This window comes from Chanos chanos, chromosome 10 (genome assembly GCF_902362185.1).
Source record: "Chanos chanos chromosome 10, fChaCha1.1, whole genome shotgun sequence".
NCBI classification, from domain to species: domain Eukaryota; kingdom Metazoa; phylum Chordata; class Actinopteri; order Gonorynchiformes; family Chanidae; genus Chanos; species Chanos chanos.
The window spans coordinates 20,215,384-20,232,554 of record NC_044504.1 but is presented as its reverse complement, the minus strand read 5'-3'; the positions used below and the strand labels follow the sequence as shown (position 1 = coordinate 20,232,554).

The 17,171-nt window shown below is 40.5% G+C and overlaps 1 protein-coding gene across 1 annotated transcript in view; it reads left to right on the top strand.

The window, feature by feature from the left end:
• Positions 1-16,685, top strand: part of dlgap2a (discs, large (Drosophila) homolog-associated protein 2a) — a 45,272-nt gene extending 28,587 nt beyond the window's left edge. The window contains exons 6-11 of the mRNA XM_030786315.1: positions 5,193-5,575; positions 11,640-11,725; positions 12,002-12,459; positions 13,001-13,092; positions 16,090-16,242; positions 16,458-16,685. Of these exons, the coding sequence (XP_030642175.1) occupies positions 5,193-5,575; positions 11,640-11,725; positions 12,002-12,459; positions 13,001-13,092; positions 16,090-16,242; positions 16,458-16,685 (1,400 nt within the window). The remainder of the gene's footprint in view (positions 1-5,192; positions 5,576-11,639; positions 11,726-12,001; positions 12,460-13,000; positions 13,093-16,089; positions 16,243-16,457) is intronic.
• Positions 16,686-17,171: the final 486 nt, after the last annotated feature.

The following is a 17,171-nucleotide window of genomic DNA, read 5'->3' as shown; positions in this document are numbered from 1 at the left end:
CACACACACCTCATATACACTTTCTCTACCCACATTCCTTTCATCCAGCTGCACACTGCTCTATATTTAGGCAGTCATGGTCTTACCATCCATCTGGTCAGGGCACAGTGCTTCAGCAAGTGCCTCTGTTTTACTGCATAAGTTCAGACAGGGCATCTACATTAATCACCAGAGCGACTGCCATGTCGAGTTTTCCGTGGTCATTGCTGTGCCAGTGCTGGCACCAACTCTTCCGGCCGCTCTCTAGGCACCTTTAAAGCAGCTCCATGAAAAATGTCCTGTTTCCTTAATTGCTCTGTCAAAGCAGGAGTACAAAACATGGAGCGATAGATGTATAAAGCTCCATGTAACATTTTAGCCAGGATGTGTTTCTGAAAAGATTATACTGTGGAATTTTCCTGGTATGACGAAGTGAATGCCTGATAAACTTAATTTATGTCTAATTAAATTAGAAAAGAAAACGGCCCTAAAACTTTGTCCAGTGTTAATAAAACTTGGGTTCAAGAGACTAAACACAGAGCGCAAACCAATTAAGGTCTTTGAGATTTTCTGAATTTAGTTGATCCTGTGGAAACCATTAGGTCTGGTTATTGAGCACACAGTTGGTGGCGGTAATTTTACTGCGTCCCTGGAAGGCAACATCCTGTCAAACCAAATCTGGCTTAAACAAAACCACACAAAGCCTCCCACTTCACCATTTCACAGTTTTGAATCCTGTGCACCACATCACAATTTCACATACAACCTGTCACACAAATATTAAATATGAAACATAGGATATCCAAATTATTTACTGTGTAGTTTTGCAAATATGCCTCTCCCCCTCAAAAACCACACACACACACACACACACACACAGACACACACACAGAAAATGGTGTGTGGGTCCTCTTGAACACCTTGTTCAGGGTTGGACTTGTCTATTGGCTGCTAAGCATTTGGATATCTAGGGCTGTGCATTGCTGTGAGTGATTTAGCTACCCCCTGCCTAGGATGGCAGAGTACTGTAGAGACTAGTTGACAGTGACAGTGACAATAATGGAGCTTTCCATTAATCCTCTCTCCAGTGTATTTGCATAGCTTTAAAAACCTGCAAAACCAGCCACTGTTTTCTGAGGATGATAAATTCAATCCAGGAAACATGTTTAATGACATTTCCCTCAAACCTCCCTTCAGAAACAAAGATAGAGAGACAGAGGGGGGAGGGAAAGGCACACTCCAGCCTTAATGCTACCTTCAGACCTCTGATGCATACAGATTGGTCCTTAAAACCACTTGCAAACCTCTGATGAATAGAAATTGATAGAGAGTTCTTGAATCATAATCAGTACATCTGAAGTAGCTGAACAAACCTTACTGTCCAGTTTGGTTTTAATGCTGAATGGTACTCACTGTGTTCCTTATGTCTTTACCTGAGCTATATCCAGTACATATCTGTAATGTTCCCTCTGAACCTGAGAGACCATGACTGCATGTCAGAGCAGGAGCTAAAGTGTTGACCAAGGCAGTGTTTTTCTGTGTGAAGAAAATCACAGGCAATGAAAACGGTGCCATTTTAGAGTTCATTTCAAGTTCTAAGAGCCTCACAGCAGAGCTTGAAGAAGGAAATACCTAATAAAACAGTTAGTGTTTGCAGTTTAATCACAGTAAAATAATCTGGACTAATGTTGCAACGCAGTGCTAATCTGTAATGAATATTTAAGATCTTCAGAATTTTCTGAGGTAAGTGATACTTGATTTTGGTTCTCTGGTTCAATCTCTAAAAGACCAAAAAGAAGTATCAAACATTATAGTTACCACTTTCAGCTAAACATCTTCAGTCTTATCAGACTCTCTCTCTCTCTCTCTCTCTCTCTCTGTATAAATGTGTGTGTGTATATATATATATATACAGGTTGAGCATCCCTAATCCGAAAGTCTGAAATCCAAAATGCTCCAAAATCCAAAACTTTTTGAGCACCGACATGACGCCACAAGTGGAAAATGTGTACAAGGTGCATATGACACATAAATAGATTTTGTGTTTAGACTTGGGTCCCATCCCCAAGATATCTCATTATGTATATTCAAATACTGTATTCCAAAATCCGAAAAAAATCCAAAACATTCCTGGTCCCAGGCATTTCAGATAAGGGATACTCAACGAATATACACATATGTATCTTTCTCTGATGATGTGAGATTGCTGTCTCCACTCCAGTTCATTTAACAAATGACTATTCTGTGCAGAGATACTCAGCCAAGACTAGGCAAGAATTATTAGTTCCCATTGCATGACTTGTTTGGTAATAATGTCTATTTCTGGACTCATGCTGAATCATCTCTCTCTCTCCTCTCTCTGTCTCTCTGACACACACACGCGCGCTCGCGCTCACACACACACACACACACACACACACACACACACTCAAGAGGTTGCACTCTAAAGTAATTGCAATTTTTTTTTTTTCCAAAAAAAATTTGATTAATTGATTTATGCTGTTTACTTTCTTATGTAAAGTAAAAGAGTAGTTGTGGCCAGCAATGGAGACAGGATGTTAAAAATTCAAGATCATTTAAACACATAACTTAGACCACTCTTGACATAGCCAAAACAAATAGATGGGTGTCAATCCACAGACACTGGTTCATTAGCATGAAACCAGTTACAGATGGTGGGACAGTGTATGAACTCGAAAAAAAATATTTCACTGTTGGCATACACTCATCGCAAAGCAATGCTGGGCACCATATCACAAAGCAGAGCTCTGTTTAGCTTGGGAACTTGAAAAAGTTCCTGAACCTCAGTGGAAAAGCACCTATAGTGGTGTTTTGATAAAGGTTGAGGTTGATGACTTTCACAAAGAGAGTCCAATCCAATCTATAAATAACAGTACATTTACCTTTATTTGTTGAAGTACTGCCAGAGTACTCTGGAGTACTGGTCTTGGGTTTAGCCATGCTAATATCTGGACCCACTGTTGCATGACTGCTCCTGCATTTTATCTCTATGCAGTCTATGCAACCCTTAAAATTCTCTCTCTCTCTCACTCTCACTCTCTCTCTCTTTCTTTCTTTCTTACACACACACACACACGCATACTTCCCATTTAGGGGGAAAATGGAAAAACGCTCTCACTCCCAGTTTTCAAATGTTTTTGGTGCTGTTCAATAAAAGAGTAAGAAATAATCTTATCACACCTCTTTGCCAAAACGCTGACACACCTTTAATATCTGCCGTATAATTTTTAGTAGGTTCAGAATTTTGCTGGCTTCAGTCATGATTCTTTTTCACTGAGTTGAGGTAGAAATATATAGCTCTCCTTACAACAGTTAGTTTGGTCGAGTAATTTGATTGGACAAGAGAATTCAAAGAGTGCTGGAATAGATTATAACAGCACTGGTACGTTTTACTATTACGGATCACTTTGCTTTACAGATGCTCTGATGCAATCGTTGATTACACCAACGCAAACTTAATTCGCATTTACCGACAGCACAAATGTGGATACGTTTCCGTCACTGGTGTGTGGTGGGTTTTTTACTTAGGCAAGCAGATGTCAGGACCACCCAGCCAGGAATCAAACCAGGGACCTACTTGCTGTGAGGCAAAAGCACTACTCACTCACTGTGCGCCCCTTAAGTGCAATCCTGAAGGAACTATTTTTGTTGGCAGAGCCGAACAAACGACAAAAAAAACCCCCATAATTTGTTGTCTCAAACTACCGTTACTTGATAAACAGCTTTGTTTGTGGAACTGTTGCATAAAAACAATGTCACTCTCGAAGTCATGCTGTACTGTATATCAGCACGGCTATGATTATCTTCGGCACTTGGCCTACTGTCTTGTGCCTACGACCGGATCACAGCTGTGCTGATATACAGTATAACAGCACTCCCTCTCATGTGGAATTGCCTGAATATCAGACGGTAAGTCTGTGTTTTTCTTTACTGATATAAAAGATCAAAGCAGGTCTTAACCAAATCCAATACACTGAATGTGGCAGTTAAGTCAGGTTTCCCTAACATATCAGTCAACAACACAACTTCACAATCAGTATATATTCAGGATATGTACTTACAGTTTATTTGAATTTTGACTGTGTAGCATCAGGAGACATTAAACATTCCTACTGAATGTACTGAATGTACAATTAAGCATTCAAACTTTTGCGTTTTCAAGGGGTTTGTAACCATATTGTTACATGGCTGACAAATGGCCGTGTAGAGTCACAATCAAATACATATTATAATGGTGTCATATTGCCAGTGTAATCACAAGTCTATGAAAAATCAGCACAGAGTTATGTTGTTTGGATGCAGTGTAATTAGCTGTGTTTCGATGAGTAAATGAAAAACCCTACCCTCCACCTTCTCCCATCCTCCATATTGTCAGTAAAAGTAAAAACATGAAGAACAGAGAAGTCACCAAAGCTAATAAGCAGATGGTAGAATAAGTAGCTAGATTAGGTAGAATGAGGTGGAGGTTGTAGGTTTCAGCTGATAAACCCTATGGTATTACCCTCTTCAAGACTCATTTTTAAAAAGTCGACAACCCCCCCACACCCCTACACCCCCCAAAAAAGCCATTTAAGTGCTCAAGTCCATCTGTGCGGATTAGGAACTCACTCTCATTTGCACTTGAATGAAAGACTTCCTATGCTAATCCCTCGCTCATCATGGATGAAAGAATGAGAGAAAGATAACTGTCAGCAGTCTTCATCAGAGTCTTCACACGAGGTCTTCAAATAAGGGACACCTGCCCTTGGTTACTGAGTCATGCTTTGACATTTTTAGTGATTCACACTGACCACCGTCTCGTCTGAACAATTAACTAATGGGTGTAAACACAAACTGAAATGTGTTTGTTGCATTGTTGTACTTCACTACTGTGAAATGTATTCAGTTCCTATGTCCTACACTGTTCTCGGTCTTTACAAAAATTCCAGTCAGATACATACATATGGTGATATAATAAGTTCCTGCTAGTGTTATACTTTGACCTTCCCCAACTTTTATAATGGCTGTTCTTGATTTACTTAAAATAAATGTTTGGTTTATCTAGCAAGGAAATCCCATTTCTGAACAGTCACAACTCTTTTATCACTGACCGACTGACTGCAGTGCGTTTCCTTGGTTTTTAATTTTACTGAAGTCCCATCAGTGCACCTACTCATTCACCTCATTTGTTTTATGTGTCTTTCGTTTTACAGCGGTCACCTACACCCCCAGCACTCCTACATACAAGCGCACGCCTCCACCTGTGCCTCCTCGCACCACCTCTAAGCCGCTCATCTCCGTCACAGCCCAGAGCAGCACTGAATCCACCCAGGATGCCTACCACGAGGGACGGACACCTCACGGGGGTCTGTGGTCCCCCGACGGACTGGGTCTTGCTCGGGCCCGCTACAACTCCACAGATAGTTTGGACAGTGCCAAGGCTGTCACTATCGCTATGGAAGCAGCCGCAGTGATGGCGAGCAAACGGCACCCGTCCACAGACAGCCACAGCTCAGTCTTGACCTGTGACAAGGCAGTTCTGGTGTCCAAGGCTGAGGAATATCTGAAAACTCCCAGGTCATCTATAGGGATACAGGTCAGTTGTCTTATACACACATAGTTGAAATGTGGCGTGGAGGTGGTTGTGTACATACATACATACACAAAGACAATAATTTAGGAGCGTACAATACACAAAAACAGGTAAACACACACAGAGAATCTTCCATACACACTTACCACACACACACACACATACAAACACACACAATCAACTGATAAAAAGCAGTGTCTGTGTTTGTTGCTCTCTCTAAAAATAGCAACCTGTGAGTCACAGTACCGCAATCCATTAATTAGAATTCAACTCAGACCAGCAGCATGTCTCTCTCAAACACTCTCATGCTTTTTCTCCCTGTGGCTCATCCATTCTCTCAGACTCTCTCTCCAGCACTTACCTTTCCCTGGTATACCTACTTCTGTCTTGCTCACTTACTCTCCCCTTTACTTGGCAATCTCACTCCCCCCTTGAAAGTTCATTCACTTTCTCTCTCTTTCTCTCTCTCGCTCTCTCTCTCTCTCTCTCTCTCTCACACACTCTTTCTTTCTGAAAAATGCACTTCTGTTTTTGATTAGTCTTTCTCCTACTCTCAATGCTCATTCTTTTTTTTTCCTCTTTCTCTCTCCCTCTCTGGTTCTCTCTTTCACTCTCTTAAACTACTCTAACACAAGCAGTTTTACCTGTAACTGTTCCAGCAATTTATCAGGACGACATTATGGGTGAATGCAAACTGGAGCGGAAATGTCAGGAAAGTTGATCCAGCAATTTTTGACCAGACCGAGATCAGTAACATTACTGTCAATTTTCCAATGAGATTCAAGCGTAAACAAAAGCAGGAACATTGTTGGATAGATAAAATAGAATGGATAGAAGATCTGATGACGTATTTGTTGTTTCTGATAGCTTATTTGTCCTGCGATTTGCTCACTGCAAGTTGAGCAGGGAGATTTAAATCAGTTAAAAGCCAGTGGTCCAGTGATGAGGGATCAGTATCATGTATAACATAAAATAATCCATTATCACATGTAACAAAAGATAATCCAGTATTATGTATAACATAAAAAAAATCCAATATCATGTGTAACATAAAATTATCCAGTATCATGTGTAACATAAGATAATCCAGTATCATATGTAGAGAACCTGTTTTAAATTAGTAACACTGTCAGCAAATCAACACTCAGTAAGATCTGCTCACCCCTCCCGTGTTCAAAGCAAAGTGTCATCCATCCTGCATGTTGGAAGTACGCTGCCTTTCCGGGAATTTCATGTCAGATATTAACACGCTGCAGCTGGTAATGTTCCAGCACTGGAACTGCAAGTGTGAAAGAGGCAGTCCACCAGCACTCCCGGAAAAGTTAATCTGACAGTGTGCTTGGTTTTTTATCTGAAAAGAGCTTTATACTCATTCACCTGCTCTCTCTCAGCGCCCCCCCCCCCCCAGCCCCCCGTCCTTTTCCCTGGCCAAGGGCATGTGTGGGTATGAGGGGTGTCGTCTCTCTGTGGTGTGTGTAAATGTCAGGTCTGTCTGTGAATGAAGCTGCCTGGCTCCTGCTGACTTGTATGCAGGCCTACTCACCTTGCCACCAGCACAACCTGCATGTTCATTAGCTATTCATCAGCCCCTCACAGGATCCAACCTCCAGAACATCAAGAGTCAGACATTTAAATCTCTCACCTTGGATTGCTTGAAGCTTGCCATGTAAGTTAGTCTTAAACTGTTTAAGAGGAGCATAGGAGAAATTGAAACTACTCAAGTTGTGATAATGGTGGAAAATGTTGGTACATTCCAGTTTAATGGCTCAACCTCCTTTGCCCTATGTACAGCATTTCAACGTCCTATTAGAAGTGACTCATTTCACAGTCTCTGTGAATCTTATTAATTTAGCAGTCGTTTAAATTCCAAATTATTCAGCAAATATATTAATATTCGTATTACAAATACCTTAACTAATCACTCAATTCTCATTCTCTCTCTCTCCCTCTCTCTCTCTCTCTCCTCAAGAGCATGGTGTGTTGGTGTATTGCACTACCTGTTGGTTTATTTGCAGAGGCCATTGACTGGGTAGACTGTCAGTATTGATGGATGGTGATTTTAAGTGGCTGTGCTGCTCTGTGGCAGGCATGCATACACAATAGCACTGCTGTCTGTGAGAGTCAGCATGGGAACGCCACCACTGATCTACCTCACCCATAATCAGCCAGAGTGATAGAGAGATTAGAGCCTAAAGGAAGGATACCTCTCTCTTTCTCTCTCTCTCTCTCTCTCTCTGTTTGTATGTATGTACATTCTTATTCTGATGGATTAAGAGTATGATAAGAGTAAATCTTAACCATAACAGCTCTCTGCTTCACCCTCTTTGTTAGTCTATTTATTCCCTATGTCGTAGTAATGATGTATACATAAATAATGCAATTTATAAATAAATTCAGTAGAACAACATACATCATTGAAAATGTGTAAATGGTTTAATAGATACATATAATTTGTTCTAGAGATATGCCATGGAAGAATTTTTACAGAGAGACAGAGTTAGAGAAAGAGAGAGAGAGAGGGGGGATGCAGGACAGTCTTGAATTATATTGGTTTTCAAATTGGCTCTAGTGATGTGTGTGAAATACAAAAGCACTTTCGATTACTGATCCTTGGCAGTGTGAAAGTCAGCTCATATTGAAACATTTGAACAGTACTGCTTGCAAGAGCCTCCCTCCACTAGAATGCACCTGCATGCATTTCTCCTTACATAAGTGATCCCAGTCGAGATTTTCATCATTCCAAACAGCCAGCATCACGATTGTGACTGGGGACTGGGGCAACTCTGGATACATATGTCAGCTCCAGAAATCTCCACTGTGTAGGTCCACTCATTAATATTACATTTCTGTAATTGTCAGTGTCATTAGAATACAGTGTACAAGCCCACACATTCCCACTGTATTTTTCATAAGACTTTATAAATTGAGTAAATACACTGCTCTGAAGGAACACACCATGAAAATAGGTCACCACTGCAGTAAAACAGTAAGCTTGAGTTTGTTGAGTGTAACTGAACATGCTGTTTGTTCCCATATTTCACTAGCTTATTCTGTAAGCTAACCATCTTTTATTTTAGTCTCCAGGGTTCATGGTAGCACTGTGTTTGTCTCTCAGTGTGTGTGTGTGTGTGTGTGTGTGTGCGTGCACATGTGGGCAATGCTGCATGTCTGACAGATTGGGATGGGTTGTTTACAGTGACAAGCAATCTTGTCATTTGTCTGAGGAAAGATGACAGATGGACAAAGAGTAGCGGAGGAAAGGGGTCTGAGCAGGAGAAGAAAAATGCATGCGTTTACACTTTCCACACCTGTCTAATCTTTTCTCATTTTATTCTGTGTGTGTGTGTGTGTGTGTGTGTGTGTGTGTGCTCCCATGTGCATGTTTGCATGTGTGTGTGTGTGTGTGTGTGTGTGTGTGTATGAGTGAGTGTGTGTGTTTGTGTGTGTGTGTGTGTGTGTGTGTGTGTGTTTCACAGTTACTCCAGCATGGGGTCAGTCATTGTTATAGCTGAATGTTCTTGATGCAGGTGCTCCTTAGACCGGAAAGCCTCTGTATCTCACATATACTGACGTGGTCCTAGATCAGAAGCTTCTCCACTGTTTTAAGCACAGGCCACTGCTCACAAAGCCAAAAGAATGAGAGTGTCAGAGATCAGGAAAATAACATGAAGAAAAGGACAGCGCTGTCTCGATAGAAGCTATAGAAATATCTGTAGGCAAAAGGGCAGGGGCAGGAGAGGGCAGTGATGTCATAGAGAATGTTCTTGAACTTGAGCCAGAGCTAAGAAACTTGGAACCAGTTCAGGCTTTGGCTCCCAGTGCAAAATTAGAGTTTTGAGGCTAGCTCTCTCTCTCTCTGAGATATAATCCCTGACATTTCCTCATTAACTTGACATTTTCCTTGATATTATCTGGACCATTGCAGCAGGGCACAAGACAAAGGAAGATTTTAACTGAGTTTTAGTCAAACATTACTACATTACTGTGTCTCACCCACAGTCAGACTGCTGTCAACATACAATTTTTGATTGAACTTTTGTAGAAATGGCTGAAATCTGTTTATTTAAATGGAGGTTAACACGCAGGGTGTAATATGATACACCAAATGTCAGGGATTTACCTGACTTAATAAAAAAAAAGATCTTATATGCATTTATTAACCGTTATGCTTATTCACAGATAATTTCCATGGCTAAGAAAAGATGGTTTTCCTCAACCATGATCAGTCATCATAATCCTTCATATCAGTGTAGTCTCTATTTTCAGACACTTCAGTGTTTTGCCACATGAACTCTTTTATTATGATCACAATGCTATAAAAGCATTGTTACAGAATTTTATTTGGAATTTTGCATGTCTATGTCATCATTCACACTCACAAGCATTAGAAATATACCTATGCTATATTATAAAGAGGATTTCGCATGGGAAGTGTTGCCAAAAGGAAAGGCCAACAGGCATACTTTGTCATAGCTATCTATATTGAAAACAGTTACGATCCACCAAAAAGCCCATCACTATGATCACAGCAACAATGATCAGTTCAATTATACAGCAATTTCTGTGCCTGCTGCTAGATGCCGTTTCCACAGCAAGTGCTGTGAAATGAAAAATTACAAAAGAAAATTATCTGGAAAGACACAATTTTTTGACACCAGTACACTAAATGAGAAAATGATGGTAGTTGTTCTAGAATTGTTTCTGGGACGTGGGAGTATCATGATTCTGGACTTCAGTCAGTCTATGTACATCACAAAACCATTTTGACAAATGAATTATTTCAATTTTGCACAAAAATCTGGGTCTGAATTACTTTTCCCCACCCACAACATTATCTAACTGAAAAGTAAACTACAGTGGCAGTTTCCGGCCGGTGATTTCAAATGAACAGCTAGCTCCAAACCTGCTTGTTTGAACCTGCATGTGAATGGGCTGGAGTTCATTCTGAAGGTCGAGTCATTAAAAGTGGATGGAGGGTGATGAGGAAGAGGAAGATGCTGTAATATGCATTTTTCTCAGATGTTTGGGATTAAAAAGGGAAAATCAATTTTTAAATTAAGCCCCCATTAATGCAGTAAATAATGGAATTAGCTGACTGATGTCTCCAGTACCCCTGCCTCCTGTTGGCTGTTTTTTGCAGAGGCTGTGCATGAGTCAGGCTCAGAGAGTGCATTAATAGCTCTGATGCATTAATCCACACTACCTGCACCTGCCACATGAGCAGAGATAGAAGAGGATTTTTTGGTTGAGAAAACGTATTCCAAAAAGTAGTTTCATGACTTCAAGCCCAAACATGACTCATGACTTGTTTCTGTGATTATTTCTAAATTGACCAGACTCAGTTGAATCACATTTTCACTTTTAGTGTCACTTCGAAGTGTAGAGAGTGGAGACAGTGTGAAAATTCAAGGGAAAGTGGGCAGCATTAGTGAGGCATCAGGAAAAGGGATATCAAGAGAGAGGGAGTAGAAAAAGAGGACTAGAGAGTAAGAAAGAGTGCAAAACTACGGGAAGAAAGAGAGTGAAGCATGGAGATTTGGAGAGATACAGGCCTTTAAACAACCCTCAGCTTTGCATCTACACTAAAACCGTTAATGAGGAAATCAGTAGCTATAGGTAGTCATTTCATTCATTCACACTATGTTTTGTTCTGCCTTATACAAGCAGTGAGTTAACACTGTGTGATTTTCTTTCAGTTAAATGCATTGATTCTTCATTAAACACAATTCTATTGGTACGAAAAGGAAAGTATCAGATTCTTAACAATTAAAATAAATTCATGTCATTTTTACCATGCATAATTTCACAAAACCTGTATGACTGCTATATATCAGGATTTCTTGTCCTGGTTAGCTCTCCACACTAAAGGAAGATTTTTGACTGGAAATTTTTAATATTTCTGGACGGTGTTATGTTGCTTAATCATCTGGACATAGTTGAGTTATATTTTTTGGTGCCTCGGTAAATCAGGCATTTATAGTTAGGTGCAGTGCATTCCCTGAGCCAATAATTCAGCTCCACCTATGAATGATTTGAATGAGGTAATTGTTGTCTCTGATCATTTTAGGTGGAGGCAGCCACAGACTCTGAATCAGAGAGCAAAGGGCTGAGAGAGTACCACTCAGTGGGGATCCAAGTGGAGGATGAGAAAAGGTACATAGGTTTTGTTTCTTTCTTTTTATTTTGCTGATGTGTGTGTGTGTGTGTGTGTGTGTGTGCATTATTTTGAGTTTAATAACTGTTTAATAAACATCATTGTGAGGCTTTTGTGACATAAACTTGATTTGAATGTCACATCATTGCATGGCATATATGATACGTCAAAATATATTCATTCTACTAACCTCATTCTAGCAAATGAGCAAACATCGCAAAACTTGTGGAGAACCTCATGTTTACCTTATTTCATTTGTGTCGTGTCTCAATCAGACAGGGCCGTTTCAAACGCTCTAACAGTGTGACTGCAGCTGTGCAGGCTGACCTTGAGCTGGAGGGCTTTCCTGCCATGGAGGATAAGGGCCTGCAGTTTGGCGGTGGTTTCCAGCGCCATTCAGAGCCCAGTACACCTACGCAGTATGGTGCCGTGCGCACTGTCCGCACCCAGGGTCTTTTTAGCTACCGCGAGGACTACCGTGGTACCCCAGAGCCCACCAGTCCTCAGCGCAGCCCAGAGCCCTGGCTGGAGCCATCGCCAAGGGAGACTGTCGCCCCCCCAGTAGCAGTGACAGTGACCCCACCCTCTGCAACTGAGTCGGGCCGCGTCTCGCCCTCCTGCAGGCGGGACGGCAGCTGGTTCATGCAGCTACTCCACACAGAGACCAAAAGAATGGAGGGATGGTGCAAAGAGATGGAGGGAGAGGCAGAGGAGAATGATCTGTCAGAGGAGAGTGAGTTCATGGTTGTTGGTGGGTGTGTGTGTGTGTGTGTGAGTGGGTAGGAGTAATGCAGTCACTGAATGGGTGGGTGTTGATACTGAATGCGGCACTTAGAACTGAGTTGCCTGTTTCCATGGCAAACGGCCTTGAGAATGGAGTGGGGAGAGAGAGAGAGAGAGAGAGAGAGAGAGAGTTTAGCAGTATGTCAGTTGCCAGTGAAAAGGCACCTCTGTCTGTGATGAGTGTTTATGTGCATGCGCGTGCGTGTGTGTGTATGTGTGTGTGTTCTTTTCAACTGCTCTGAGGTCCTCTGACCAAGTGTATGATACAGACAGTTGTTCCTGTGAGTGTGCTCATAAGTGGCAAGTGTCAAAGATATGTTCTGTTTCTGGTTCTACACAATATGATGAAATCAATACAGTCTTATCAACTTACAGTGTTACCACATGATTATCTTAGAGGAGATACGCTGTCTGTTTTAATCATGTGTGTGTGTGTGTGTGTGTGTGTGTGTTCTTACATCTTGACTAACTGGGTGATGCTTATTTTTAAGTCTTAGGAAAGATCCGGAGTGCTGTAGGCAGTGCACAGCTTCTTATGTCTCAGAAATTCCAGCAATTTTACTGGCTGTGTCAGCAAAACCTGGTATGTACCACGACACACACGTTTACCCTATTTGATCATTTGTGCCTGCATGAAAGCGTATGTGTGTATGTGTGTCTGTGTGTCTGTGTGTCTGTGTCTGTGTCTGTGTCTGTGTCTGTGTCTGTGTCTCTGTCTGTGTGTCTCTGCGTGGTCTGTATGTGGTTATATCTCAGAAACAATCTGGTATGCTATCTGAATATGTTAAAAACTTGAACTTGAATGGAGAGCCTAAATTATTTGCGGTTCACTGTGGTCATTCTCTGGTCATTCAGCTGTCCAACAGATTTATCCAGACAGGTTCTGATTTCCCTCCATGGGCATCTCTTTGCTCTGACAGCATCAACCTGTGGAGAACAAAAATGTTTGACAATCAAGCACCACCACAGGGAATGAAACATTATAAAATAAATCAATACTGGTGTAGTGTGTCCGTCTACCGTGTAATATTTTCTTATGGATGGTCAAATGGATGTTATCTCACTCTAGTCTTTGTAGAACACCAGTGTGTTTCAGGTCATTTTAGTTTCGGCTTTCTAAAGACTGCTTAATTGCCAGTAAATATCCACTCGTCAGATGGTATATTTAACTGTGGATATACCAGAAATACCTTGATGTTCCATCAGAACCTGTCTCAGTAACGTCCATATTAAGGCAATAGAAACAATGCTTCTAGTTATATTTTTCTAGAATTAAAACAAATGACACAACTATTTTCTTGCATGCAATAATATTAAGCTTATTCCACAAAAATTAAATGTGCATTGCTCTCGTACATTTTACACTTAAGCAGTACTCAAACAGGCTTGGGTTTTAACATAACGTGCAGTCTCTTTTAAATAAATTCTTACATAATACATATGCAAAGTTTCAGAGCTCTTGAATTTGTTCACTTCATAAATCAGACACCAAATAACGAGGCAAACAGTTTCTGAACATGGATTTGGGTCCGTTTGAAAATGTAACGGTTGCAAATAAGAGGCTTAAGAAGTTGCCAAATTATGTTTGCTGAGGCTGTCATCCTTTCTTAGGGGATAACTTTCCAAAGCAGGACTTTTACAAGCTTTCAAGAGAAAAAGAAGGGACTTTCTCGTCGACTCTGGAACTACCTAAAGGATTAAGTCACATGCTGACACCAACACAGCTTAAAACTTACCAACGTATTTTAAGACGTCAGCTATGGCTTTTAGAACATGTGTGTGTGTGTGTGTGTGTGCACGCACGTGCATGAGTGTGAATCTACATCTGTGTGTGTGTGAGTGTGTGTTTGTGTGTGTGCATGCGCGTGTCAAATTTATGTGCAAAAACAAACACTCTGTGTATGCACATGAAAGTGATAAGCGTGTGTAATAACTGCTTAAAGATCACTGTAAGAAACATTCTTCTGATGATTGCCTAAAACACTGAAAAGATCTGAATCAGGCTCAACACATTATTAACATCAAACAAATCCAGTAACAGCAAGTCCATTTTTCAAGCTCAAAAATTCCCAAATTCCTAACATGTATATCATGTTGTATCTTATTATTATATCTCAGTAGATACTGTATGTGTCACCACAATGTCAGATTTAGCTGAAATGGTACATCCTCAGAATCAATCTTGTCTGATAGGACATCCGTTTTAAGCCAATTCAGAAAGATGAACTAATAATTCAGTATAATCTGATGTTTATCATATTAAACGGATTATTGATAATTATATCAAGGATACAAAACCCTTTAGACAAAATAGAGTTATTTTTTTCCTCTCTTTTTTTTAGAAGGGTGGATGAAGTTATTCTTTCCCAGACTTGATTTCTACGCAGCCAGAGTTTAAAACACTTAAAAACATCAACATAATGAGAAAGATAAACAATGCCCAAATATGAGATCATATCATGCTACTTTGATGTGAATCCTTGCAGCTACTGTTTCTCTTGCCATCGTTTTTTTTCAATTTTCAATATTTTTATTAATATATCTCAATATATTTTACTGATATATTGATAAAACCCAATGTTTAACACTTAGTGCACAGTCACCCTTTTTTTCTTTCCTGCTCATCTCTGTGTGATTTTCCATGACATAAGAAAAACTGTAAGCTTATGGCTTCAGCTGGCATGATAACATCAAACAGATAGTGAGAGTAGGTGAAACTAATGAGGACTATGTTTTTCTTTCTTAGTTGTAATGCACTGGAATCAAAGTCAAAGTCAAAGTTGGTGGTCAAAGTCAAAGAGCAGGCACTTTACACGATATAATCTGAAATCTGACATTTTTACTCCAGTTTAGTCCCCAGACAAAACTGGTGAATACTGCAAGGCCAACACCATTTTTTGTTGTTATATAGTTTGATGGATACTGTTTATGAGTGTGTCAGTCATACAGAATTTTCCAATAAACTTGGTGAAATTTCATTTAACCTTTAGTGAAGAACACAGATTTCAGAAGAAAGGTTTTGCTGAGCCTAAAATGTATGGGATTGTGACAAAATCAATGAAATGGGAAATCTCAGTCCTGTGGAATGATCCTCACTCTTCTGTGAGTTTAATAGAAGAGATTATTAAGTTTTGTGGAACATACTTCTTACTTTTTTTATGTTGGCCTTTTGCACTGACATACAGGAAGGACATCTAGTTCAGATATTTGTCAACTAAATTAGAAGGTCAGAATAAACTTACACATGTATATTAAATACCAATTATCAGTTCATCAAATGATCGGCTTTTCGTGTTTTCAAATATTTTGGTGTTGGGGAGTTCTGCAAAAACAAGACCAAAGTCTTTAAGTGTCATGAGCATACTCTCTTCTTTTCAAGCATTCAGCTCTTCTGAAGGCAGGCTTCCAGCAAAGGTTACATCTGGGATTGTGTAACACATTTAGTAAAGGGTTTTCTTGTGTGTATATGTCTTTATGTGTGTTTATGTGTGTGTGTGTTGAGGGGGGGGGGGCGTATAACTTGATCTCATTCACAGTACCTTTCAATACTTTTTCCTACCAACTGCTTTGGTGTTTGCAGGACCCCAGTGCTATGCCAAGACCCACCTCTCAGGACCTGGCTGGATTCTGGGACCTCCTACAGCTCTCCATAGATGATGTCACCTCCAAGTTTGATGAGCTGCAGCGGATCAAGAGCAATCGCTGGAAGCTCATTGAGAGCCCTGTAAAAAAGGTGAGCTTTTATGGGTTACATTTTTTTATTTTCACTCTGATTGGCTTGCTGTTGCCTTAAAGTTATGAAATGTTCATTCTCAAAGCTGATACAACGGGCCAATTAGAAACACAACTGACAAAAATCCATAGATATTCTACACTGAAGTTTGCTAAATATTTCAAATGTTTTGCTTAACATGTCTGAAACAAGTTAGCACTCAAACGTACAAAAAGAAAATGCATGTTTTTGCACATGAACAGTTGCCGCCTCCTGTACCAAAGAAGACTTTGCGGAAGAGTGTGACGCGAGAGAAGTCGCTGGACCTACCGGACCGACAGCGGCAGGAGGCCAGAAGAAGGCTTATGGCAGCCAAACGGGCAGCGTCATTCCGGCAGAATTCAGCAAGTGAACGTGCGGACAGCATCGAAATCTACATCCCTGAGGCCCAGACACGACTCTGAGTTCAGGAGGGAACCGACCCTCTCCACATCAACACCACCACTCACGTCATCATTATCACCTTCAGTCAACATTAACCCCAAATTTTCTCCACCTCTGGATTCAAATGAATATCATCAGTGATGTGCTCCAAGCCCAGGGCCAGCAGAACACTTAAAGCAACTCTGTCACTGAGAAATGTATGAAGTTAGTGAGCAGCACTTTACTTGAACCCTGTGACTGTGGCTCAAGTTAACAGTCTCATAAAGTTGTGTTTAACAGGTGTCTCAAGTAGCTTTAAAGGCTTTTTTGGGAGATGATGTGGATAAATGCGACCGTAATTTTTTAGTAAGAGGCTAAGAAACTTTTAATGTGAGGTATCATTACAGCCAGATAGCTCCACTTTTTCACATGTTCATATTATATTATTGTGACCACTTGTAAAACCTGTTAGGACTACTTTATGACACCACACCACAGTGGGTTCAGGTAAACTGTCACTGTTTCAT